This window comes from Aulonocara stuartgranti, assembly GCF_965226115.1.
Source record: "Aulonocara stuartgranti genome assembly, chromosome: 23".
Taxonomy (NCBI): Eukaryota; Metazoa; Chordata; class Actinopteri; order Cichliformes; family Cichlidae; genus Aulonocara; species Aulonocara stuartgranti.
In genome coordinates, this window is record NC_138958.1 from 3,332,272 (window position 1) to 3,359,844 (window position 27,573).

Genomic DNA, 27,573 nt, shown 5'->3' on the forward strand with positions numbered 1-27,573 from the left:
TCCTCAGTCACCTGACCTAAACTCAATCGAGAAGGTTTGGGATGAGATGGAGCGCAGAAGGAAGGCAAAAGGGCCAACAAGTGCTCAGCATCTCTGGGAACTCCTTCAAGACTGTCGGAAAATCATTTGAGGTGACGACCTCATGAAGCTCATCGAGAGAATGCCAAGAGTGTGCAAAGCAGTAATCAGATCAAAGGGTGGCTATTTTGAAGAATCTACAATATAAAACTTTGTGAAATGGATATAAATTTACGCTACCAGAGAATGGACTGGGGGAGTGGGAGAACATCAAGAGCTGTTATTTTTTAATGTGTTCCAGTTTACGAAAAACAGCATATCTCTTTTTGTGGCACATAAAAAGACAAACTAAGAATAAAAAGTTAGTAATTTTGTGCGGTTAGTGGTTTGTGCAACTCAGAAATATAACAGCAATCCTTGGAAACTAGAATGACGCTGACAGTTGTATTTTCACATGGTTTCCATACAGTATGCAATAACACTAAAGGACTAATGTTTGCACAAGATTGCAATTTACAACCTAAAAGTAATAAATGCTAAAATAACAGTCAGGAAAGAGCTTCGGGAAAGGAAAAGGTGTAGCGACAGATTCTTTCTTGTTACTGCATTTATTTCTCATTGTTCCACTTGGTTATGTCTCTCTTGGGGTGATCGTGGCTCAAGAGTTGGGAGTTCGCCTTGTAATCGGAAGGTTGCCGGTTCGAGCCCTGGCTTGGACAGTCTCGGTCGCTGTGTCCTTGGGCAAGACGCTTCACCTGTTGCCTACTAGTAGTGGTCAGAGGGCCCGGTGGCGCCGGTGTCTGGCAGCCTCGCCTCTGTCAGTGCGCCCCAGGGTAGCTGTGGCTACAATGTAGCTGCCATCACCGGTGTGTGAATGGGTGGATGACTGGATATGTAAAGCGCTTTGGGGTCCTTAGGGACTAGTAAAGTGCTATACAAATACAGGCCATTTATCTCTTCCTTGCAATGTATCTCCACACAGTCCTGAAAGGGTATGTTATCTGGCTCTGCAGGTACCCAGTTTGGAACCTCATTAGGTGCAATCTGATGATGATGTATCTGATATCCTCATGTTGGTGTTGTTCCTGCATCACCATAATTAATGTTGGTCCAGGTTTAACACTGCAAGTTACTAATCATATTTTTGTGACGTCATAGTTTTGCAACATGGAAAAAACACCCTGCTATTGTCCACTCAGGAAAACATCCAACAAAGGTTCAATGTTAGGGTTGAGGGTTAGGATGTAAACATCATTAGGGTTAGGGTCATGGGGCTATCACTAGGGTTATGAATATGGGGTTTGGGTTTGGTGTGATGATGTTTCCACCAAATGGCAAAACAGTATTATCTTCCCACCAGGGACTTCGCCAATGATCATCATTGTAATATCATTTCTTCCACAGCTTCCTTCCAGGAAGGGTGTCACTCAACCACCAATAGCACTCTGAAGACACATAAACACACAGACACAAAGTACCATGATATTTATATTGTATTTATTCACATTTATTTTTGAAAGGACTGTACAGAAATATTGTATATAACATATACTGATAAAGAGATGGTGTAGGAAATTACATAATTTACAACATATTAAACAGAGCCTTTACAGCTGCAACGTATCAGACAAAATCCCCCCAAAATAAACCTCTTATTTTTATCATGCAGTCATAAAGCATGGTATATCAGTCTGACACTACTACTGCCATCATAATAATTTCATAATAATAATAAGAAGAAGAAGGATTTACTGGAAAGCAAAGAAACAATAAGTCAAACCATTAAATGGTTGAAGCTCAGACAGTTTGTTTTCAGTGTTTCTCAATTTTCACTTGAGCAGTTATGGTATCTGTTATCAGGACAAGCAGAGTGGAAAATTCCACAGTTGAGGGCAAAAACAAGTGATGTACCATCTGTAATGTATTGTACTAAAAGTACCAATGTGCTGCTGCATGTACCACTCTTTGGATGGGCATTTTGAATGTGATATAAGTATGTGGTAGTAGTGCTACTGCTCTGGTCATTGGTAATAATAAACTGTAATGATTTTATAGAATTGGAATCAATGTAGCAGCCTTGATTTTTGTTAGTATTTACTGCTATATCTAACTATATCTAAAATTTTAATTTACTACCTGCACAAGCAAGAGCCCAGTGTTGTCACACGTGATGGCAGCTAGGAAAATAGCAAGAAAAAATTCAGGACTGCAAAGCTCATAACCATAGTTTAGGGTGGGGACATAGATCGACTAGTAAACTGACAGCTTTGCTTTTATGGACAGCTCTCCCTTCACCATGCAGTGCAGTGTCCACATCACTGTAGCCATGATCCAAATCCATCTGTCAATCTCCCTCTTCCCTCTCCTCTAACCTGTGAACAAGACCTCTGTGATATTAAAGGTCTTCCACTATGGGCAGCAACTCAACATTAACCCAAAGTGGAAACTCAACTGTTTTCAGGCTTTTTCAGGGCCATATGACTCAGACTTGGAAGAGTTCAATCTTATTCTCGCACTTGGCCATGAACTGCTCCAGTGTAAGACCACCACCTCATGAAGAAAGCAGGACTACATCACCCACAAGAAGCAGAGATGAGATCCTGAGGCCACCTTGGAAGAAACCTTCAGCTACTAGGCTCCACCTAGAAATTCTGTCCATGAAAATTATGAACAGAATTGGTAACAAAAAGAGCTGCTTTGGCTGAATCCAACACCCACTGATGTTGACTACAAATAATTGGCACACAAAACAAACTTTGGCAACATTTGCGCACAAATGAAATGGCTTATATCAGACTATTTATCTATCTAAAGTAAAAATCATCGAAGAGTGCATGACTTTAGGATGCTTTGAGCAATAGCCAGATCAAGTCCATATGAATTATGTAATTAAGTAATGCACTGAATTACTTTTCAGAAGAGAAACAAATAATATATAATTCATTACTGTTTTTTGAGTAATGACCCCGACACCGGTTGGTCCATGTGTGTCACGGTACCGGGTCTGTGGCCCAGTGTTTTGTGTGTGTTTTAGTTCAATTCTTTGATTATTGTTATTCATGGGTTTTGGTTCTGCTTGTGTTATATTTTTAGTCCGAGGATTTTGGTCTCAGGGTCTGCGTCTTTGTGATTTTCTCGTGTTTCCTGTTTTACTTTGAAAGTCTGTGTCCTATGTCAGTGCTTCCCCTTGTCTCATTATGTCTTATTAGTCCCAGCTGTGGTTCCCTCCTGTTTCCCATTCTCTCATTACTCCCTTGTATATTTAAGCCCTGTGTTTTCCATTCCCTTTTCTTGTGTTGTACCACTTCCATGTGCTTTGTGTTTCCTTGCACCTAGTTTCTAGCGTCCCAGTTTCTAGTTTCCTAGTGTTTATGTTCCTTGTCCGTAGTTTCTAGTTTTCTGCTTTTGAATTTTGTTTCTAGTATGTGTTTGCTACAGCGCAACAAAGCTTCCTTTTTGAGTTCATCCTTTCGTGTCTGTGAGTCCTGTATTTGGGTCCTACATCCTACCTGCCACACAACATAACCTGCCAATGTGTTGTTATTTCCAGTCTAAGTTCAACTTTTATTCGTGGGGTTTCTGATGAATACAGTCAAGAAATACAAGAAACAATATTTCTGTGGTAGGATGGAGACTAGGTAGTAATTCTTTTAGTTTGGGATCACCGCCATGACTGTGGATCTGGCACCACTGCCTGGCCTGGGTTCAGTTCATTGTTTTGATAGAGTAATAATATGTTTAGAACTGAGTTGTCTCAGCCAACAACTACCTGGAAACATTCAGAACAGCTGTTAATGTAATAATTAAGTGGAAGATGTGACAGAGTTCCAACTTATTATTGTCCTAATCTTTCCCCAGCAGCCACACATTTTGCTAGTGTTGGCATTAAAACCCACCAAAGATAAGGATAAGTGTCCAATTCATTTTTAATTAGCAATATGCTGAACAAGGAATTAAAAAATAAAATATGTAACAAAATGTTCTCTGGATGATTTTTTTTTAAATGAATTCTTCTTAGTTTTTCATGTATACCACAACATTTCCAACCATCTAGGACTGAAAATATAACATATCAGTTTTAAAGTGTAATGGTAACTTAACAAAACACAACGTTATACACACAAGATTCACACGATGCTATATAATATTTACAAAAACATGGATAATGCCACCTTCCCAGCATTTGCATTAAGTTGTAGAACAATATGTTCAATTTAAAACTCCCTTTTGGAGGAAATATATGTCAGCACATTTTGTTTGAAAAATTCAGCCAAATATGATCAAGCCTATAATATAATCTGCAAATGTCACATCCGCTCACTTCTTGTGAGACTGGGTTTACTTATTTTATACTCCTTTTAAATTAGTATATATGATTCATATTTTCACATTGCTGTTTTGAAATATATACTGTCTGTAGTTGTCTACAAAGAACAGAAATGTCTTCTACATCAGGCTGTCACTGCTTTTTGTAGCTCTGTAGAGGAGCCTCTATGTCAGAGTTGCTGTAATAAAAGAGAGAAGAATATGAGCAACTAAATTCAACAAACTTAAAAAACAGTTTTGAAAAGAGGTGAAACCTAACCTGCTGAGTTCATACATAACTGATTTGGTCTTCAGTTTTTTCAAAGTCAACATATTCAGAAACACAGCAGAGAACACAACAAACTTCAAAAGAAAGATGAAGGAAACAAAGAGGTGAATCCTTCTCTTACCTGCTCAGCTCATATGCGTCAGCTTTCTTCTTCATTTTTTTCAAGAGCCACAAAGCCATAGACACACCAGATAACAACGCAGTGCCCCCTGTTGCCACACCAACAGTAACTGCAGCTACTGGAGCAGGAGCTGTGGAAACATTGTAAAACGTGAATAATGTGAACTTTTGAACAGAGATTTGTAAGTGTGCACATTTACATTTTGTGTACCATTTGATCTGTTGTTGCTCATTTACCTTGACAGGTGGGTTTCTCTGCAGTCCAGTTGCCATGATGACCACATGTCAGCAGCTCAGGTCCTTCTAATGAGTAGCCTTGGTCACAGGTGAAGGAGCACTGAGAGTTGTAAACTGACTCAGTGCTGGAGCAACTGATGTGACCGTTTTCAGGAGCCTCAAGCAACAAACATGTAACAGCTGTTGTAAAAGAAAGGAAGATATTGCATATTGAAAAAGTGATCTCACCTGTGCTCGTAAGATTCTGAACATGCAAATGACGTTTTGAACAACAAGTAATCCAGGTAAAATGGGTTCACATGTACCTGTGCAGGTTGGTGATCTGGAGGTCCATTGGCCTGGATGTGTACACTCCATGCTGTGTGCACCTTGCAGCTCATGTCCTTCATCACATGTAAAATGACAAACCATGCCAAGTGGATGGGGTGTGTCATGACTAAGAAATGAAGACAGAGAAGGGCTGCAGCTTATCTGACCATTTGTTGGGACCTCTGGAGCAGGACATCCTTTTGCTACAAAAGGGAAACAAAAGAGTAAAATATTACTAATATGTCATGACATAATCAATCCAAGAAAAAAACTGGAGTAACACTGTTTGTAGTAAATATTGATATAATTAGTCTTTCAGACCTTTGCATGTAGGTATGTTTTCATTCCACTGTCCGTCCTCAGAACACTTGATGGTGTTTGCTCCCTGCAGTTCAAAACCTTCTTCACAGCTGAAGCTGCAGGTGGAGTTTGGTCGCAGTTCAGTCTCAGATTCACTGCACTGCATGATGAGGGGAGCTTCTCTCTCTGGATTCTGGCAAAGGATGGCTGACACAGAAACATGTGTATTTTATTGAACGTGTCCTCATGATATATCAGGATCAGACTACTTTAATAATCCCTAAGGAAATTACGTGGGTTACAGTTGCTCCAAGACAGTAACAGTAACAGACTAAACTATTTAAATAATACAATATGTTACAGAGTTTACAAATTTAAGAAATAGCATTAATAAATACAATCACTGAATTATAAATATGAAGAATATTACAGGGGTGGAATATATATAACTGACATTTGACTAACCTGTAAACTTTGTCATTTGTTATTTTATTTGCTATTTTACTTTGGTATTTTACTGAGCGTGTGCAAAAAGGGTGTAGCTATTGCAGTTTCACAGTGTATTAGATGGAAGAGTTGTACAAGGAGATGGCCACAGGCAGGAATGATTTCCTGTGTCGTTCAGTGGTAGTCTTTGGTAATCTCAGTCTCTCACTAAATGTGCTCCGGTGACTAGCCAGCACGTCATGGAGTGGGTGGAAGGTATTATTCAGCATTGTCCTTATCTTGGACAACATCCGCCTCTCAGACACCACCCTAAGGGAGTCCAGCTCCATCCCCACAACATTACTGGCCTTGCAGATCAGTTTTTTTAGTATGTTGGCATCTGCGACCCTCAACCTGCTGCCCCAGCATGCAACAGCATAGAGGATGGCACTGGCCACAACAGTCTCATAGAAAGTTCTAAACATTGTCCGACAGATGTTGAAAGACCTCCGACCCCCCAGAAAATAGAGACAACTCTGGCCCTTCCTGTGAAGTGTAGTGGTGTTTTAACCTAGTCCAGTTTATTGTCTAAGTGTACTCCAAGGTATTAATCGTTCTCCACAATGTCCACATTATATAGAAAATGGGTGGGTTATAAAGAGGGAGCAATACAAACATTATGAAATATGACTAATGTGAACATTTTGAAGTAAAAAGTGTGTAAGTGTGCATGTCACACAGCGGAAATTTGTGTTTTTATGTTTTATCAGTCTGTGTATTGGTACATAGTGTTGATTTTATTTGCATGATTTTATTGGGATATTTATATTGCATGTTTGTTTATTGATATTTATACTGCATGGTTTTATCCTCATGTTTATATTTGTGTTAACGTTATACCATGTTCCTTTAACCCACTGTGGACTAAACAGACAATTGTAGGCACCTGTGAGGTGGGGGCGTTCCCCAAGGTGGCCTATCAGCCGCCAGGTTGACCTGTTAAAGGGGATGGTGAGCGCAGAGACAAAAGAAGAGAGAGTGACGCACGAAAGGTGGGCAGGAGAAAAAGGAGCGCGTGCAAGCCTGCACGTGTGTGGAAGGAACTGCTGCCTGACTGTGGGGTGCCGCGAGTCGTTCGGCGATCCACTCCCAATGCAGGAACGGCAACAGTGGGTGGCGATGGCTGCAATGCACAACAGGGCAGGGATGCCCTTCTGCCTGCATCTGACGGTGAGACGAGGGAGGCCGTGTTCAGGTGTGGAGTGGGGCGGGACTGTGCGGCGACGCGCTGTCAGGAGGAGACAGGTCTGCGATAGGAGCCCCCTCCCTGGTCTGTTGCTGACGAGTTTCCCCATCCCGGAAGAGAAGTTCCTCTCCTATCTCTTTCATATAAGGACCATTCGCCCATGTGTGGCTGGACTGTGGGATTATGGGACTATGGGAGGGTAATTTTAGCATATGGAAAACATTCATTTAGCCTTGTTTTAATATTGTATAGTTATTTCTGCCGGCAGGGTTTTTAGCGGGTTGCAACACTATTTTTATTGTATACGGGGAATTTTATCTTGTATTTGTGACTCTGGCTGTGTTTTTTTTATGGAAAGTAAATGGTGTTTGAAGCCAGCTTAGTTTCTGTGCCCTGAGCGCTGACCCGCTCACTCCCCTTGTCGCTTGTATGTATAAAGAGGTGGTGGTGAAGATTTAGGTCCACCAGTCTTAGCGGCTACATGCATTTAAAGTTCTTGTTCTATTTGATTCACATTTGTTCGTTTACCTTGACAGGTGGGTTTCTCTGCAGTCCAGTTGCCATGATGACCACATGTCAGCAGCTCAGGTCCTTCTAATGAGTAGCCTTGGTCACAGGTGAAGGAGCACTGAGAGCTGTAAACTGACTCAGTGCTGGAGCAACTGATGTGACCGTTTTCAGGAGCCTCAAGCAACAAACATGTAACAGCTGTTGTAAAAGAAAGGAAGATATTGCATATTGAAAAAGTGATCTCACCTGTGCTCGTAAGATTCTGAACATGCAAATGACGTTTTGAACAACAAGTAATCCAGGTAAAATGGGTTCACATGTACCTGTGCAGGTTGGTGATCTGGAGGTCCATTGGCCTGGATGTGTACACTCCATGCTGTGTGCACTTTGCAGCTCATGTCCTTCATCACATGTAAAATGACAAACCATGCCAAGTGGATGGGGTGTGTCATGACTAAGAAATGAAGACAGAGAAGGGCTGCAGCTTATCTGACCATTTGTTGGGACCTCTGGAGCAGGACATCCTTTTGCTACAAAAGAGAAACAGAAGGAGATCAATAAAATATATCATAGTTAAAGAGACTTAAAATAAAAGTGCTACAATGGGTAAACACTGTTTGTAGTAAATATTGATATAATTAGTCTTTCAGACCTTTGCATGTAGGTATGTTTTCATTCCACTGTCCGTCCTCAGAACACTTGATGGTGTTTGCTCCCTGCAGTTCAAAACCTTCTTCACAGCTGAAGCTGCAGGTGGAGTTTGGTCGCAGTTCAGTCTCAGATTCACTGCACTGCATGATGAGGGGAGCTTCTCTCTCTGGATTCTGGCAAAGGATGGCTGACACAGAAACGTGTATTTTATTGAACGTGTCCTCATGATATAGAAGATGGTGGGTTATACTTTTCGTGTTCCTCTTACCTTCACAGTGAGGAATCTGCTGATTCCATGTACCTCCTGATGTGCAGGTCACTCTACTGGCTCCCACTAAATGGTAACCTTGGTCACAACTGAAGCTGCAGGTGTTTTTGTAGCTGAACCTCGTATCAGCATCTTCTCCACAGCTGACAAAGCCATTTGTCAAGTTTTGCAGCGCAGGGCACTGAACAGCTACAAAAGAGAGAGGCAACAGAAGGAGTTAAATGAAAGCTTTTATTTTAATCATCATGCAAATCATCCTCCAAATAACAAAAACTACACAACGATGAAAGGTTAAAAACATGTGGCCGTACCAACACAGTATGGCTGGGATCCATTCCAATTTGCTGATGCTTCACATTGCAGAGATGAAGATCCAGACAGTACATAACCTTCATCACAGGTAAAAGTACAGGTGGACTGATAGCTGAATGAGCCCAGAGGATCGGAGCATTTCATGGATCCATGTGTCGGCTCTGACATCTTCTCACACTGAATCACTGTAGACAACAGGAGAAAAAACATCAGTCCATGACTCCATCACTGTGTAGAAAATCATAACAATCAATAAAATATAGCATCTCAGAATTTCAGTAGCTACTGGGTAATGTCTCATCTCTTCATTTATCTTGTTACTGCAGATTTCCAACTCACATTCACACAAAGGTGGCTTTTCTGACCATTTCCCTGAGGAAGTACACCTTAGAGGAGTCTGCACACTCAGCTTGTATCCTTCCTCACAGGAATACTGACACAAGGATTCATAGGTGAAACTACCATACTTGTGAGAGCAATTTTGGGATCCTTTGTCTGGGGCAATAACTTCGCTTTTGTTACACTGCACAGCTGAAAACAAATAAAACACACAATTAGATATTAAATCCTTTACATGACTTAAAATATGATTTAATCTAGGCGGTCATTTTTTTTCATACCTTGGTCACACTTGTCTCCAAAAAACCCTTCAAAGCAATCACATTTGTGGCTGTTGATGGTTTCAACACACTCTCCATGCAAACAGGAGTCAATCTTACAAGCCGCTGCAGAAAGCAAACATGCTTTCATAAGTCTTCTTAATTATATGCAGAGATGAGCAGTAACACAGTAACTGCTGAGTCTTTGATTTTATTTATTTTTTGCTGTGTTTTACTTGCATCTATTTCAAAGACTGAGTGTAAACACAAAAAAATATTTTATTTTATGTGCTGGAATGTGCAGAAAATGGGTTTAAATGTTAAACAAATTTCTTCAAGTCAAACATGTTTGCATATAAATAACTTTTTGCTTGATGCAATGTGCAGAAAGTTAAAAGATTAAAACTAATAAAACAAATTTTAAAAAGAGCCTTTCCATTTGATTACATTTTATATGATGGATTATGCATAAACAATAGAATTGGGCTGAAAGGTCTATTGTTGTATTACCTATTCAGGTTGTGTATCATGTTTTTCAAAAGTAACTAAGTAACTAATTACTTTTGAAAATAAGTAACCAGTAAAGTAACGGGATTACTTTTTTGGAGACTTAATCATTAATAAGTTACTTATTACTTTTTCAAGTAACTTGACCAACACTGATTATACTACAAGAACATGTCAAATAAATAATTGCAAGCTTTTAGATCATTGAAAATATGAACAAGAATATCAAACATGAAGCAGCTAAAACAAGCTGCTCTAGTATGTTAGTCCCAAACTTTTGCTAACCTGTGTAGCACAGAGCAGTCTTTGATTTTGTACAACTCTCGTCATTCCACTTGCTTGGTTCTTTATCTCTTTTAATATACATCTCCACACAGTCCTCACTGATCTTTGCATTTTTGTCACTCTTGCTGTTGTTCGGTTCTCCTTCTGCCCAGTTGGTTGCTTCCTCTGTCAGAGGCTTGTTGGTTCCTACCCAGGTCCAGACATTATTGATCTTACGGATTCCAATCCAGTAGTAGCCTTTTTTCTTGGGCAGCCAGTTGTTAAGATGCTCGATCTCTTCCTGGTTCTGGATGGCCACCATGTCTGTGTAGTGCTCCTGGCACCAGCTTCGTGCATTTTCCCATGTCATTGTGTTGTTTGAATAGAAATAAGACCAGCACTCTACACTAGTCCACATGCACAGCACTAAGGATAGAGAACAGCAATATTTATTAGATGCAAATGTAGTTTAAAAAAAAGGATGGATTTTTTAGAAATTATTTGTAAAGCTTTTTAATTAACTAAAGGTGTGGTTGCATTAAATATACATACTTAAGCAAATAAAGGCGAAGTTGATCCACGAGCTCTTATATCCATGGGTCTGAATTAGTCCAAAGCAGGAATTCTGTAAACATCATATAAAAAAAAAGTTCATTAAATTAAAGCTGAATAGATTTTTACTGAAATCTGCCCTAAAAAGAACAATATTTAAATTGATACCCCACTCACCATGTCAAATGGTATGCCTGATAGCCTACAGTAGATGTTTGACTCTGTGGGTTTCAGCCTCATATGTAGGGATGAAAGTATTCTGAGTGTTATGCACTGGATTTGCTGCTTTTATGTTCTTCTCTTGTATCATCCAGGAAACCTGGAGGATATCAGTTGAATTCCCCCCACCCCTCCAATACTGTCCAGTATTTCGTCATTCCACAGAAGGCTTTAAAAACATTTCCTGTTCAAAACGTTTGTGTCGTCTTACTCAATCAGCTCATAGTGTTCATCAGTCTGTAACTCACAGGTTGAGTTGACAACAGACAACAACCTTAGCTGAGTGATATTTTAAAAAAAATGTGTAAAAATTGCAATATTCTTCACAGTTGATAGATTTGCATTTTTAGGTGCTCTGGTGAAGACAAAACAACTCACTGAACATTTTGTAAAATTATTTAAATGTACAGCAAAGACTGTGTGAAAGGGTGGAGTAGCTCAGGACAAACGCCTCATTTCAACACTGACCTTACTTTGGTAAGTTTCTTTCCCTGGAGAAAAAAAAACAAAGAAGTTGATTTCTTTTGAGGTATACTGCAATAAGATTTCATTTTATTTATTTTATTTCTTCAACACATAATTGAGAAAGTAACTGACTTTGTCAGAAGATGGTAGAGAAGCTGTTTAGAGTCTGAAGAAAAAAGAGAGAGAAAAAAGTACACTCATACAGTGTGGTATGTCGATGTGACTACTGCTGCTAAGGACCATGGCCTCAGACTTTGATGCTCATTCTCATTGTTTAACAATTGGATGTGAACTTCTCCAGCCCAAGCTGGATGAAACCAACAGGGCCACACCAACCACAAAAAGCAGAGATGAAATTCTGAGGCCACCTGGGTGGAACCCTTAAGTCTGCACCGAGAAATTCTGTCCAGAAAAATTATGAATCAAAAACAAAGGGGACAAAGGGTAGCCCTGGCAGAGCACTCATGCCCAACATCCATCAATAGTGAGTCCAACTTATTACTGGCAATTGTGCACTCACTGAATGCCTTATATCTAATTACCTTACTAAAAAAAAACGATAAAAGACTGCATAACCTCAGAGCATCTAAGTGGCTAGAAAAGAATTCAATGCAAAATCCAGATCAAAAGGTAACTAATGTATAGTGGCTGTGCAGAAACGCTGTTGAGTGTGGTTCCTGAACATGGAAGGACACTTTCATTGGAGTTTTGTAAAGTTTGTAATATATTATTTAATTTAGTTAAGTCTGTTACTGTTATTATCTTGTAACCATATAATTTCCTCAGGGATTAATAAGTGTTCTGATTCTGATTAAAATAATAAAAACAAACTGTGATTTTTCCATATGTTAACACAAAGGTTCCAAGGACGTCTTTGAGGCTGCCTCTAATGTGTATAAAAATACAATACCAGCAACCAGCAGGGGGAGATAATATATTTAAATCCACTGAGTCGGTAGTAAGCTAAAAACATATGAAGTACAAAGCCTTTAAAAAGACATTATTAACACACACACACACACACACACACACACACACACACACACACACACACACACACACACACACACATATATCTTCTGCTTATCCTTTTAGGGTCCCTTGGGGGAGGGCTGGGGCCTATCCCACCTATCTTAGGGCAACTATTTGCACTCACATTCACAACTATGGGCAATTTAGAGTTTCCATTTAACCGATCCCCACTAACTGCATGTCGCAGTACCCACACATGAACACGGACAGACCATGCAAACTCTACAAAGAAAGATCCCGGCCTGATGGTGGAATTTAACTTAGGATCAGCGCAACAGTGCTAACCACCACACCACGTGTGCATAGTATTAACAACATATTAAACAAAAACTTTAACTTACTGATATTTAAAACAGCATCCAGAGCATGTTTGAATCTACCTGTTACCACTGCATTGTAATTAATATTAGTAACTGTACAACTGTTCTAAATAAGACTTGTTGTTTATAGTTGTGTATCACATGATGGACTGGCTTCTTCAGGCAGCCTGTGAATAACATGAAAAACAAAAAGAAAGCTCTCAGCATTTTCTTTTTTGTTCATTCTTTGAATTTCTTTTTTTTATTGCTAGGTTGGCAAAGGCTGTGTGGAAGGGTGGAGCAGCAACGCATAATTTCAACACTGACCTTACTTGGGTAAGTTTCTTTCTCGTGAGAAACAAACAGAGATATTATCACTTTTGAGGGGTGTTGCAATGAGATTTCATATGCTCTCTTACTTCTATAACATATACTTGAGAAAAACTGAGTATGTTTATGTTTTATGTAGCAAAAACAGATGCAGCAGAAGGTAAAAATAGCTCCACACTCGACTGCAGCTAATAGAGTCTGTTTATAGTCTAAGGGGAGAAAAACCAAACAAAAAAAACCCAACATGCAGTGACAGTAGCATGACACTAGTATTGCTGATCGTAATAACCTAGAATGAAGAAAAAACACGATCCAATTGTCAGCCTTCATATTTAACTTGCTTTCCAACAACATTTTACAAACATTTACACAATTTTATGAAATTACATGCACAAGTATGTCTTGGGCCACTTCAGACCTCTGTGTGTCTACAAATGACAGCTGGTGAACCAATCATGAGAAAGCCAGGGTTACGCTTAACCCGACAGGTTGTGTTGAATGTCTGATTTACCTTCTGAGCAGCTATGGTATCCATTTTCTGACTGATCCAGAGAAAGGCATTACACAGCTAAGGGCACAAATGGGTTATGCATAATTTAATGTAAAATAATCGAACAGGTTTCTAATATAAAAATAACAGATTTCAAAGTATTTGTATAGCGTTTTTCTAGTCACACTGACCTCTTAAAGCGCTTTATACCAGCAGCAACATCTAATAATAGGTTCATACTTTAATCTATACATTTTTACTTATGAAGGAGTGTAGAATCACCACTTCATCTGACTAGTATTTCTTCGGACTGTGGGAGGAAACCCACACAAGCACAGGAAGAACATGCACAATCCACACATAAAGGTCCCAACTAGGATTCTAAATAGGAACCTTCCTACTGAGAGGCGATACTGCCAATCCACGTATTGTCATCAGAGCTCTGACAATGTGATAACTGTAACAGTACTACGACGAGCCCTGTTCATGCTAATAACTTATAATGATTCACTGGAAGCAGGATCGATGCGGCAGAGGAAAAAATATTCCTCGCTGGAATATTGAATTACCACGTTAGTGAGAATCCCGGCTTATAGATTCCTGTCCGATATCATGTACCTTCAGTGATTGCTTCCCTTCCTGGCTTCAGATTCTTGGACCCTTCCTTTTCCCTGCTTATTGGAAGATTTAGCGTGAGCTGAGAGCGTGACCGGAGTGTGAGGAACGGCTGAGACCCCGCGAGTGTGGAGCACCTGTCCTGACTTTGAATGGCAGCTCTTTGCCAATTTCAATACTAAACTGCTCACGTTTGGCACCTTTCTCTCTCAAAACCATGTTCACAGTTATATTGTTGATAGTCTCCTGGCATCTCCCATCTTCACATGATGTTGCATTACACTGGGTTTTAAGAAAAAGCTCACCAATAAAAGGTCACTTATCACTTCAAAACTCACACAGATTCTTGTTTTTCTTTGTACAGAAGACTGTGTCTTTTTCCTTGATGACTGATATAAAATCATTAGTTTTAGGATAAGATTTATTGAGTTTATCCCATCAAATTTACTTTGGGAAATTGCTCTGTCACTATAGTTAAACACAAAAATAAAAATGGTGGAATGGTGTATAGATCAGTAAAATAAGATATAAACAAATATACAAGCATATAAAAAAAACTTAATGAAATAAATAACAGAATGAATATTTTACAAGGTAAAACTACTAATCTATGCAACAAAAATTGTGATACACTTCTATCATTCAACTTCCTTCTATTTTTTCCTGAGTTAGTGTACATCTCCACACACATATCTGTAGAGTGGATATTATTTGATTCATACAGGGCCCTTGAATTGTTACTGATCCACGTGCTGTTATTATCTGTCATCTGCACCAGAAAAAAATAACAACAATAGTTAAGACTAACAGTACTTCTCATAAGTAACAATGAAGATCATGATGAAAAGGACTGAATAAGAAAATCCTGACTTATTTTTATAATAACACCATAAAATGCTCTGTGAACCTGTAAACACAAGCTGCTACTTCAGTTAAACATTTGCTTTTCTAATCAACTCAAATATAAACAAAAAAGGTGTTACAGCAGTAAAATAAGTGTGTTTTTTAAACACAATTAAAAATCAGTGTCAGGCTTTTGTAAGTTTCCCTTTTTTTTATCATACAATAAGTGGATGTTGTCACCTTCAGCCTTATGTAAGACATTAGGTCCTTTTCCTGTACCACTAAAGTGCTTTCACAGATAACAATCAGTTTATTAAAACAAACAATGAGCAATGGGGAAATGAAATACACAGGAATACAGTTCTTCCTTCCTTGAATAACTGCTAATGACCTTCATGAGGGAGAAGAGAGAGGTCTGAGCATTTTCAAAAGACATTCTTGTTTAGCCCTTAAAAAAAACACACGGTGGCAGAAGGTCATTGTGAAACTGCAAGATCAGGTTGATGATGGGCAGAACTGATGAGTCAAGCTTAAATTCTGGTTCCACATGAGCCTGGAATAGATCCTGCTTGGCTACGCATTTACAGCAATGTGGTGACACAGCTGAACTGTTATTATTAGTCCTGATGAAGAAAAGTGAATGTGCCAACAGCAAACAAAGACATTTGTCTTCATATTTTTTCCAAAAAGGTTTATTAGGTTTGCATATATTCCAGAATTTCATAAAACATCAACTGTAAAATTTCATAGTATAAAAAAACAGTGAAGGTAAAGGAAAACACAACTTTACACATAAAAACAATAAAATAAAAATTCAATTCGAACTATCCTATTCTAAAATAAATAGTAAATAAATACATATCAAATTATTCACATTTGTGCAGCTAAATGACAATTCACACATAACGTTATGTAACATTTATGGTGACATGAATCGTGCCACCTTTCCAGCATTTTCATGAAGTTGTAGAACAATATGTTCAATATGAAATTCCATTCTGGAGGATATACATGTTGTAACAACATTTCAGAGCAATTGCAGATCTTTTAAAAGTTTCAGGAAAATTCAAATGTCACATTATGTCACTCCTTGTCACATTTAGTATGGCTGTTTTTTTCCCATCTGTTATGCTAGTGTATATGATATGTACTTTTTGCATTTCTGTGGAGAAATATACAGCTGTCTGTAGCTGCCTTAGAGGAAGAGAAGTGTCTTCTATATTAGGCTGTCGGTGCTGTTTTTGTAGCTCTGTGGGGAAGACTCTATGTCAGAGTTGCTGTGAAAAAAGAGAGGAGAGGATAAGACAACAAACTTCAAAAGAAAGATGAAGGAAACAAAGAGGTGAATCCTTCTCTTACCTGCTCAGTTCATATGCGTCAGCTTTCTTCTTCATTTTTTTCAAGAGCCACAAAGCCATAGACACACCAAATAACAAGGCAGTGCCCCCTGTTGCCACACCAACGGTAACTGCAGCTACTGGAGCAGGAGCTGTGGAAACATTGTAAAACGTGAATAATGTGAACTTTTGAACAGAGATTTGTAAGTGTGCACATTTACATTTTGTGTACCATTTGATCTGTTGTTGCTCATTTACCTTGACAGGTGGGTTTCTCTGCAGTCCAGTTGCCATGATGACCACATGTCAGCAGCTCAGGTCCTTCTAATGAGTAGCCTTGGTCACAGGTGAAGGAGCACTGAGAGTTGTAAACTGACTCAGTGCTGGAGCAACTGATGTGACCGTTTTCAGGAGCCTCAAGCAACAAACATGTAACAGCTGTTGTAAAAGAAAGGAAGATATTGCATATTGAAAAAGTGATCTCACCTGTGCTCGTAAGATTCTGAACATGCAAATGACGTTTTGAACAACAAGTAATCCAGGTAAAATGGGTTCACATGTACCTGTGCAGGTTGGTGATCTGGAGGTCCATTGGCCTGGATGTGTACACTCCATGCTGTGTGCACCTTGCAGCTCATGTCCTTCATCACATGTAAAATGACAAACCATGCCAAGTGGATGGGGTGTGTCATGACTAAGAAATGAAGACAGAGAAGGGCTGCAGCTTATCTGACCATTTGTTGGGACCTCTGGAGCAGGACATCCTTTTGCTACAAAAGGGAAACAAAAGAGTAAAATATTACTAATATGTCATGACATAATCAATCCAAGAAAAAAACTGGAGTAACACTGTTTGTAGTAAATATTGATATAATTAGTCTTTCAGACCTTTGCATGTAGGTATGTTTTCATTCCACTGTCCGTCCTCAGAACACTTGATGGTGTTTGCTCCCTGCAGTTCAAAACCTTCTTCACAGCTGAAGCTGCAGGTGGAGTTTGGTCGCAGTTCAGTCTCAGATTCACTGCACTGCATGATGAGGGGAGCTTCTCTCTCTGGATTCTGGCAAAGGATGGCTGACACAGAAACATGTGTATTTTATTGAACATGTCCTCATGATATAGAAGATGGTGGGTTATACTTTTCGTGTTCCTCTTACCTTCACAGTGAGGAATCTGCTGATTCCATGTACCTCCTGATGTGCAGGTCACTCTACTGGCTCCCACTAAATGGTAACCTTGGTCACAACTGAAGCTGCAGGTGTTTTTGTAGCTGAACCTCGTATCAGCATCTTCTCCACAGCTGACAAAGCCATTTGTCAAGTTTTGCAGCGCAGGGCACTGAACAGCTACAAAAGAGAGAGGCAACAGAAGGAGTTAAATTAAAGCTTTTATTTTAATCATCATGCAAATCATCCTCCAAATAACAAAAACTACACAACGATGAAAGGTAAAAACATGTGGCCGTACCAACACAGTATGGCTGGGATCCATTCCAATTTGCTGATGCTTCACATTGCAGAGATGGAGATCCAGACAGTACATAACCTTCATCACAGGTAAAAGTACAGGTGGACTGATAGCTGAATGAGCCCAGAGGATCGGAGCATTTCATGGATCCATGTGTCGGCTCTGACATCTTCTCACACTGAATCACTGTAGACAACAGGAAAAAAAACATCAGTCCACGACTCCATCACTGTGTAGTAAATAATAATATAATTACAAAAAAAAAAGTAGCAATATTACGAGCTATTAGCACTTAAACTCACTTTCACATGTAGGGGTTTTTTCTGACCATTTTCCTGACCCCGTGCACCTCAGAGGAGTCTGCACACTCAGCTTGTATCCTTCCTCACAGGAATACTGACACAAGGAGTCATAGGAGAAACTGCCATAGTTGTGAGAGCAATTTACATGTCCTTTATCTGGAACAATCACCTCACTTTTGTTACACTGCACAACTGACAACAAATAAAACACACAGTTAGATATCAAATCCTTTATGTGACTTAAAATATGTATTTAAACTACGCTGTCATTTTGTTTTCTTACCTTGGTCACACTTGTCTCCAAAAAACCCTTCAAAGCAATCACATTTGTGGCTGTTGATGGTTTCAACACACTCTCCATGCAAACAGGAGTTATTCTTACAAGCCGCTGGAAAAAACAGACATGCTTTTAGAAATTTTACCTATTATAGTAAAATAATGTGTCACATAATTAATCTTAATTTTTTAATCTGCTCTAGTATGTTAGTCCCAAAATTTTGCTCACCTGTGTAGCACAGAGCAGTCTTTGATTTTGTACATCTCTCGTCATTCCACTTGCCTGGTTCTTTGTCTCTTTTAATGTACATCTCCACACAATCCTCACTGATCTTTGAATTTATTTCTCTCTCGCCATTGTTCGGTTCTCCTTCTGCCCAGTTGGTTGCTTCCTCTGTCAGAGGCTTGTTGGTTCCTACCCAGGTCCAGACATTATTGATCTTACGGATTCCAATCCAGTAGTAGCCATTTTTCTTGGGCAGCCAGTTGTTAAGATGCTCAATCTCTTCCCGGTTCTGGATGGCCACCATGTCTGTGTAGTGCTCCTGGCACCAGCTTCGTGCATTTTCCCATGTCATTGTGTTGTTTGAATAGAAATAAGACCAGGACTCTACACTAGTCCACATGCACAGCACTAAGGACAGAGAACAGAGATACACATTAGATGCATATGTGGCAGAAAGGATGGATTTTAAGAATTTCTCTTTGGTTGTAAAACTTGCAAGAGTTACACTGATGTTTCTGCTTGCATCAAAATTCTTTACCTAAGCAAATGAAGGTGAAATTCATCCATGAAGCAGAGCTCTTATATCCCCAGGTCTTAAGTAGTCCAAAGCAGGAATCCTATGAAAATAAAATCACAAAACAAGTTAAAATACATTTACAGCATGCTATCATCATTAAATATAAGATAAAAGTGAAATAATGTTCTCTGAAAAGATTGATATTTAAATTACTAACCCTTCTACTCACCATGTTAACTAATATGCCTGATAGCCTACAGAAGATTGTTGATCCTTCCGCCTCAGTATATTTAAGGATAAAATGATTCTGAGTGTGATCCACTGGATTGCCTCCTCTTATATATGACTCCATCCTCCTACAGGAAGCCTTTCAGCGGAATTTCCCGCAACATTTCCCAATGCTGAATTCCACAGAAGGCTTCAGGATCATTTCCCACAAGAAAGAAAAAAGACAAAAAGAAAACTTCTATTGTCTGTCATCATCAAAAAAGCATTAAATGATATTAACTTAAACAAATTCAAATAAATTCAATCAATATAAGTATTGATAACTTTATATGCTGCAACACTGGCTGCCAGCTGTGTTCACACATTGTCTGGTCCTACGGAATCAGAATCTGAAATATCAGTTTATAAAACTGTTGGTTTTCTGTTGTCTTATGTTGAAACAGAGGATGATGATTTTCAGTGTGCTTGCCAAAACAGTTTGGATCTGGGTCAGCTCCACCGAGAGGAAACCTTTAGACCCATAGGGATGGAAACAGTGAGTAGAGCATTGATCTTGACGTGGAAATGGTTTGCATGATTAAAAAACAGGGAAAATATATTCATTAGAGAATAAGGTCAGGTCTTTGGCTCAGGTTTATAAAAATATTTGTAATCCTTTTCAGGTTAAACAAAGACACCGAAGTTTGTCATGAACAAGCGAGGGACATATTAGTAATAATCTAATTATAAATGGGTGGATATTATGAGGTACCGGGGAGCAGACTGGGAGACTGGGAAAACATCAAATGTTGTTATTTGTGATGTTTTTTTGTTTTGTTTTTTACAATGTATTACAACTGATGTATTTATTTATTTATTTGTGGTGAACATAAAGATGAACCACAGATAGAATATTTGTAACTGTTGCATAGATACTGGTTTATGCCATTTAGATAAAACAGGAATGAATAATGTGAGGAGAAAAATAAATATTATTCATAATGAATAAGTTGTAATAATTCATCTCTCAAAGAGTTACCTATCGTGTTAGAAAAGTCAGAGTTATTCAGAATGAATTATCAGAGTAGTCCTGCGTTGTTCCTTACTGTTTTGAATATGTCGTATCTGTTTCTATAAATAAGGATGAGTAATATCGTCTTATCTGTCTTTAGTTACTCATTATTGTCACTACATTTACACTTATTCATAAAAAGATAAAGGACATTATTTATCCTTCTGGAATTGAGCCACTGGTAAATTTTGTGTTATCATTTTGGCCAAAGCTTCCTTTCAGGAAGGCTTTCACTCATATACGCACACCCCCACACAGACACATGCATACACAGTAAGTCCTTGTGACTCATTTCATGTGAGAGTATAGTAAAGGATCACATCCTGACTTTAAACCTACACAATTATAAAGTTAAATTTATGCAATAGGTCAAATGTGACATTCCTCCAAAATCTTTGTCCATATCAACATGATGTCGTCACCCAGTTGCTGGAGACTTGTCAGCTGCACATCCATGATGTAACTCTCTCTAAAATGTGCTCTTTTGAGTTGAGAACCGGTGACTGTGGAGGCCTTTGGTTACAGGGAAATTGTCAGGTACAAGAATTTCAAAACTTACTTTTCATGCTCACATTTCTTTCTTGTGAAGAGTAAATAGAGCTATGGATTATTCTGGACCTGTTTTGCCATAAACTTGCACTGAATCTCTTAGCAATAGTATTGCTGTTCTAGTCAGTGGTAATAATATCTCATACTGAGTCACTAGAAGTAGAATCAGTTTACCAGAGATATTAAAAAAAACCCTAACAGCACTGAACCGTCAGCCTTAGTCAGAATTATTTATCATTATCTTTAAATGAAGTGAATGCATAAGTTCAATGAGGAGAATTTGTATTCACTCATCAGCCCTGCATGGGTATTCAGGTATGTTAAAATTATGTAAAAAAAACAAACAAAATAATGATGAAAAGTACAAGTTATTGAAATATGTAGAGCATGTTGTGTGGAAAGAAATATTTTAAAAACATTCAGACATCTGAAAGTGTGTATAAGGATGTATAAATATGCCAGGATGACCTGACTTAACTAACTGTGGTAGTTTCCTCAGTTTATACTGTCCTTTACTAATAATAAATTACTAATAACTTTGACTTGCTATTCTTTGCCCATTCTAATAGCCATCTGCTCACCTGTTTGGCTTTTTTTTCAACCTGGGTAATTATGAACACCCCCCCCCCCCCCCCTCCCCCAAACAAAGCATGATTAAAATGCTTGTTATTAATACCAAAATAATATTTCCTGTTATTCCTTTTTTCAGATAACAGCCTTATCCTTTGCCAAGCTGCATACAAATGAATCAAGTTCAGGAGAAGATATGATATTCTTAATAAATCCCAAAGTTGGTAAATTTAATAGTTACAGCAGTTAAAGATGTGACAAATAATTATACAAATATAAATGTTCAATGAAAGTGATATTATGACAATCATATGACAATTTAAAATATTTCTAAATCAACAAAATAAGAACAGGATTTAAAATGGTGCAAAATTTTGTATAGGAAATATCAAACTTTAAAATAATCTTCACCACTTGATGTTAAATTGCTGCATTTCCCATCATTCCATTCTCCTCAGTTTCGTCCTGAGTTAGTTTACAAAAAAAACAAAAAACACTGCGGCTATTTGGCTCATTTGTTGCTGATGAATCATTACCGATCCGTATGCTGTTATTCTCAAACTGTGTCCAAATTTCACTCTTGTGTTTTTTGGGGAGTGGAATCCAGAAATACAGGGAGAAAATATCCTTTGCAGCAGGATAGAGACCAGACAGTCATCCTCCTCTTGGTTTCAACATCATGTCTGTGAATCTGGCCTGGCACCACTGTCTGGCCTGGGTCCAGGTCATTGTCTTGCTGGAGTCGTGATGCATCCCGCAGACAGTAGTCTCATCCAAAGAATTATCTGAAAACATTCAGAATAATTCATAGTGTGATGATTATAACATGTAACAGTGTTGCATGTTCCATGACATCAGTCACACATTTTGCTAGCATCAAATCTAAAACCCAAAGATAATATCAATAATTTATATCAACCTTAATCCTATATTATTAATCTGTTGCCTACCCAAGGTGAAAGGTGGATATATTTACATCCATTATGATGCATATTATCATTAAAAATGACTGATGAGAAAATGTCTCATTTACTCAGATGTTATGTTGTTTGACAGAAGCTGCTGCTGAAGTTAAATCTTTGCTTATCTGATCAACCCAAACATAAGATAAGAAAGTGCTGCAGCAGTAAAAATAATTGTGCGTCCATTCAGTGCATCTAAGGGTCATTGCCAGGTTTTTGTAAGCTCTCATTTTTACATTCAGGGCAGCCTTAGCATAGAATAACTCGATGTTCACAACATGTTGTCATATTCAGCCTTATGTAAGATATCTGACCCTTTCCTGTCCCACGAAAGTGCTTGCACAAATGACACTCAATTAAAACAATGGATAGAATACCCAGAAATATAGCTTTTCCTTCCTACCTCTCACTTTTCAATTTTATTCTGCTTTGTCATGTCCTTTATGATGGAAAGGTTGCTGGAGAGACAAAAGGTCCAGGCAGCTTTCAAAAGAGGTTCTTTCTCAACCTCTAAAAAAAGTCATGGTGGCAGAAGGTCATTGCTAAAACTGTGAGAGTCGGTGCATGTCGTGCAGAATTGATGAGCCAAGTTATGAAAGCAGACGGCTTCAGACCCTGCTCGGCTAAGCATTTCTATCATTGTGGTGACAAAACTAATGGAATATTTTTATTGGTCATTATAACAAAACATGGAAGTGCCAAAATCTAATTTTTTTAAACAATATTTATTTGTTTTGTGTGTACATGAGAACATTACAGTTACAGTGGCTCAGTAAATAAAAATAAAAATATAGCTTTGTACAAGCAAACACCTGAATAAACATTCACCACAATTTTCTTTTAGAAAATAAATACCACATAAATACTAAAAAGAATTCACAGGTATGCAGGGAAATGGCAGCTTACATGTTATGTGACGTTTAAAGTAACAGGAATAGCCACATTTTCCCAGCATTTTCATGAAGTTGTAGAACAATATGTTCAATATAAAATTCCCACTGGGAGGAAATACATGTTGAAACAACATTTCAGAGCGATCACAGATCTTTTTACAGTTTACAAAGGGATACAATGATTCAGTGGATGTGTCTAAATAAGCTCTTTTTCTTACATTGGCTTTGCCTTATTAGAGTGTTATACTAGTGCAAATAATATGTTGTGCAATAATGTGGTAAAAATTTACAGTATTCATATTTGTTTATTAAGAATATCAGAGATTTCTATATTAGGCTGTCAATGCTGTTTTTGTAGCTCTGTGAGGGAGACTCAGTGCTGCTGTAATAAAAGAGAGAAGATTAGCACTGAAATTTCAATAAACTTAAAAATAAAGAAAATAAAAATGGTTAATCCTTCTCTAACCTGCTCAGGTCGAATTTGGTTACATTCTTCTTCATTTTTTTCAAGACCCACATAGCCATAGACACACCAGATAACAAGGCAGTGCCCCCTGTTGCCACACCAGCAGTAACTGCAGTAATTGGAGCAGGAGCTGTGGAAACACGGTGAAATGTGAATAGCGTCAAACTTTGAACTGAAACTTGTTATGTTAAGTTTATGCATTTTAACTTCTTGTTCCCCTTGTTCTGTTGTTGCTTATTTACCTTGACAGGTGGGTTTCTCTGCAGTCCAGTTACCATGATGACCACATGTCAGCAGCTCAGGTCCTTCTAATGAGTAGCCTTGGTCACAGGTGAAGGAGCACTGACAGTTGTAAACTGACTCAGTGCTGGAACAATTGATGTGACCGTTTTTAGGAGCCTCAAGCAGCGGGCATCGAACAACTGTTGTAAAGGACAGGAAGATGTCACTTTCATGTCATTAACATACAAATGAAGTTGTGAACAACAAGTAATCCAAGTAAAATGGGTTCACATGTACCTGTGCAGGTTGGTGATCTGGAGGTCCATTGGCCTGGATGTGTACACTCCATGCTGTGTGCACTTTGCAGCTCATGTCCTTCATCACATGTAAAATGACAAACCATGCCAAGTGGATGGGGTGTCTCATGACTAAGAAATGAAAACAGAGAAGGGCTGCAGCTTATCTGACCATTTGTTGGGACCTCTGGAGCAGGACATCCTTTTGCTACAAAAAGAAAAAGAAAGAAAGAAAGAAAATTAATCAGTAACATATAAGAACACAGACACTGTTAAAATTGCTATGATGAGTGAAAGGTGTTTGCAATAAATAGTGATACAACTAGGCTTTCAGATGAACGATGGCTGACACAGAAACATGTGTATTTTATTGAACGTGTCCTCATGATATAGAAGATGGTGGGTTATACTTTTCGTGTTCCTCTTACCTTCACAGTGAGGAATCTGCTGATTCCATGTACCTCCTGATGTGCAGGTCACTCTACTGGCTCCCACTAAATGGTAACCTTGGTCACAACTGAAGCTGCAGGTGTTTTTGTAGCTGAACCTCGTATCAGCATCTTCTCCACAGCTGACAAAGCCATTTGTCAAGTTTTGCAGCGCAGGGCACTGAACAGCTACAAAAGAGAGAGGCAACAGAAGGAGTTAAATTAAAGCTTTTTATTATAATCATCATGCAAATCATCCTCCAAATAACAAAAACTACACAACGATGAAAGGTTAAAAACATGTGGCCGTACCAACACAGTATGGCTGGGATCCATTCCAATTTGCTGATGCTTCACATTGCAGAGATGGAGATCCAGACAGTACATAACCTTCATCACAGGTAAAAGTACAGGTGGACTGATAGCTGAATGAGCCCAGAGGATCGGAGCATTTCATGGATCCATGTGTCGGCTCTGACATCTTCTCACACTGAATCACTGTAGACAACAGGAAAAAAAACATCAGTCCACGACTCCATCACTGTGTAGAAAATAATAAAAGTACCAAAAAGTAGTAGCAATATTATAAGCTATTAATACTTAAACTCACTTTCACATGTAGGGGGTTTTTCTGACCATTTTCCTAAGGAAGTACACCTCAAAGGTCCTGGCACACTCAGCTTGTATCCTTCCTCACAGGAATACTGACACAAGGAGTCATAGGAGAAACTGCCATAGTTGTGAGAGCAATTTACATGTCCTTTATCTGGAACAACCACTTCACCTTTGTTACACTGCACAACTGACAACAAATAAAACACACAGTTAGATATCAAATCCTTTATGTGACTTAAAATATGTATTTAAACTACGCTGTCATTTTGTTTTCTTACCTTGGTCACACTTGTCTCCAAAAAACCCTTCAAAGCAATCACATTTGTGGCTGTTGATGGTTTCAACACACTCTCCATGCAAACAGGAGTCAATCTTACAAGCCGCTGGAAAAAACAGACATGCTTTTATAAGCCTTGCTAATCATAGTAAAAATAATATATCAAATAAACTATTTCTAAATGTTTTATCAGTAGATTACCTTGATAATAATGAACCAGAATAACAAATCTAAGGCAGCTAAAATAAAGCATATAAGCCCCAAACTGTTGCTTACCTGTGTAGCACAGAGCAGTCTTTTTTTTCATACACCTCTCGTCATTCCACGTGCCTGGATTTTGGTCTCGTTTAATGTACATCTCCACACAGTCCTCACTGACTCCTACACTTTGTCCAGTTTTGCCATTGTTCGGTTCTCCTTTTGCCCAGTTTGTCGCTTCTTCTGTCAGAGTTTTGTTGGTTCCTACCCAGGTCCAGACATCATTGATCTTACGGATTCCAATCCAGTAGTAGCCCTTTTTTTTGGGCAGCCAGTTGTTAAGATGCTCGATCTCCTCCCGGTTCTGGATGGCCACCATGTCTGTGTAGCTCTCCTTGCACCAATTACGTGCATCATCCCATTTCATTGATTTGTTTGAATAGACGTAAGACCAGGACTCAACACTAGTCCACATGCACAGCACTAAGGATACAGAACAGAGATACACATTAGATGCAATTTTTTGCAAAAATGCAAAAAATGTTAAGTTTCTATCAGGCTATAAAACTTGCAGGTGGGATGATGTCTGCATTGCACATACTTGAGCAGATAAAAGTGAACTGGATCCATGATGCACGTGCCTGAAATAATCCATAGCACAATTCCTAAAAAATAAGTTAGAAAGATGCATTAACATACATTAATAGTATACTATCACTCACAGGCTATAAGATACAACTGAATAAATCTGCAGTGCAGAGAATGGAATTTAAACTGATTCAACTTCCACTTACCATTTTAAGTGATTCTTTAGCCTTTGACTTCAGTGCAGATCGATGTGATTCTGAGGGTTTTGCGCTGAAGTGCCTGCTTTTATGGTGCTTGGCTTGGTCCAGGTTTCCTGAAAGCTTTCATAACAATTGGACTTTTGAGTGGAAACTCCACCCCGACTCTTATACTCCTCCACTCTACGAGAGCTGTTCCTTTTGAGATAAAAAGAAAAGCAAAAGTAAAGTTAAAAAGAAAAGAAAAATAACAAATGAAATTCTGTTATTTATTAACACAGTTGCTATTTTCATTAGTATGAAGTTCTTTCAGTATTACTTTCAGTATCATTATCATAAGCAGAAAACAAGTGTATTTACTTCGGTTTACAAACTATTTTCATGAAGTTACTAGTTACTAGTGTATTACATTTTGTGCTACCTTATATGAGTATCACACTACACTGCACTGCACGTGCAAATATTGCATTTTTAAACATATGCACAACCACTGCATATAGTGTTCTTCACTGAGATGCCATCAAAACATGCTGCTCAGAGTGCTTTAGAGAACAATAACACATGCAAAAAGCCCCACACAGTCCATCAGCCCTGCTTCAAAAGCACCTGTGAACATCATTTAAGTGATCCTCTCATTAATTCGGGTGAGAATGTTGATGAGGAGAAGATCTGTCAAGCTAAACTGACTGAGTTAAAACAACA

General features: G+C 38.5%; 2 protein-coding genes across 5 annotated transcripts; both read right to left on the minus strand.

Annotated features, from left to right (window-relative positions):
- Positions 1-1,498: 1,498 nt before the first annotated feature.
- Positions 1,499-19,657, minus strand: LOC309699915 (E-selectin-like). Of its 2 annotated transcripts, XM_082523153.1 has the most exons (18): positions 19,561-19,657; positions 19,353-19,431; positions 18,818-19,222; positions 18,596-18,700; positions 18,313-18,504; positions 18,011-18,196; positions 17,701-17,889; positions 17,432-17,617; positions 17,107-17,313; positions 16,802-16,981; positions 8,413-8,598; positions 8,084-8,290; positions 7,779-7,958; positions 5,600-5,785; positions 5,275-5,481; positions 4,970-5,149; positions 4,734-4,863; positions 1,499-4,523 (listed from the first exon to the last, which is right to left on the minus strand). In XM_082523153.1, the coding sequence occupies exons 1-18, from the start codon at positions 19,561-19,563 to the stop codon at positions 4,478-4,480; spliced, it is 3,054 nt and encodes a 1,017-aa protein (XP_082379279.1). In that variant the 5' UTR covers positions 19,564-19,657; the 3' UTR covers positions 1,499-4,477. The 2 variants fall into 2 exon arrangements, with proteins under 2 accessions (XP_082379279.1, XP_082379280.1); XM_082523154.1 differs by lacking the exons at positions 16,802-16,981; positions 17,107-17,313; positions 17,432-17,617; ... (5 more) ...; positions 19,353-19,431; positions 19,561-19,657 and adding exons at positions 8,680-8,868; positions 8,991-9,176; positions 9,331-9,522; ... (2 more) ...; positions 10,914-10,986; positions 11,091-11,172.
- Positions 19,658-22,024: 2,367 nt separating this feature from the next.
- LOC309699916 (E-selectin-like) lies at positions 22,025-27,067 on the minus strand. 3 transcript variants are annotated; one of them, XM_082523156.1, is made up of 11 exons: positions 26,881-27,067; positions 26,688-26,751; positions 26,165-26,569; positions 25,890-25,994; positions 25,607-25,798; positions 25,309-25,494; positions 24,997-25,185; positions 24,570-24,776; positions 24,293-24,472; positions 24,051-24,180; positions 22,025-22,514 (listed from the first exon to the last, which is right to left on the minus strand). In XM_082523156.1, the coding sequence occupies exons 1-11, from the start codon at positions 26,881-26,883 to the stop codon at positions 22,511-22,513; spliced, it is 1,665 nt and encodes a 554-aa protein (XP_082379282.1). In that variant the 5' UTR covers positions 26,884-27,067; the 3' UTR covers positions 22,025-22,510. The 3 variants fall into 3 exon arrangements, with proteins under 3 accessions (XP_082379282.1, XP_082379281.1, XP_082379283.1); XM_082523155.1 differs by lacking the exon at positions 22,025-22,514 and adding an exon at positions 23,370-23,963; XM_082523157.1 differs by lacking the exon at positions 22,025-22,514 and adding an exon at positions 23,370-23,966 and having other exon boundaries at positions 26,881-26,993.
- Between the last annotated feature and the right edge of the window lie 506 nt (positions 27,068-27,573).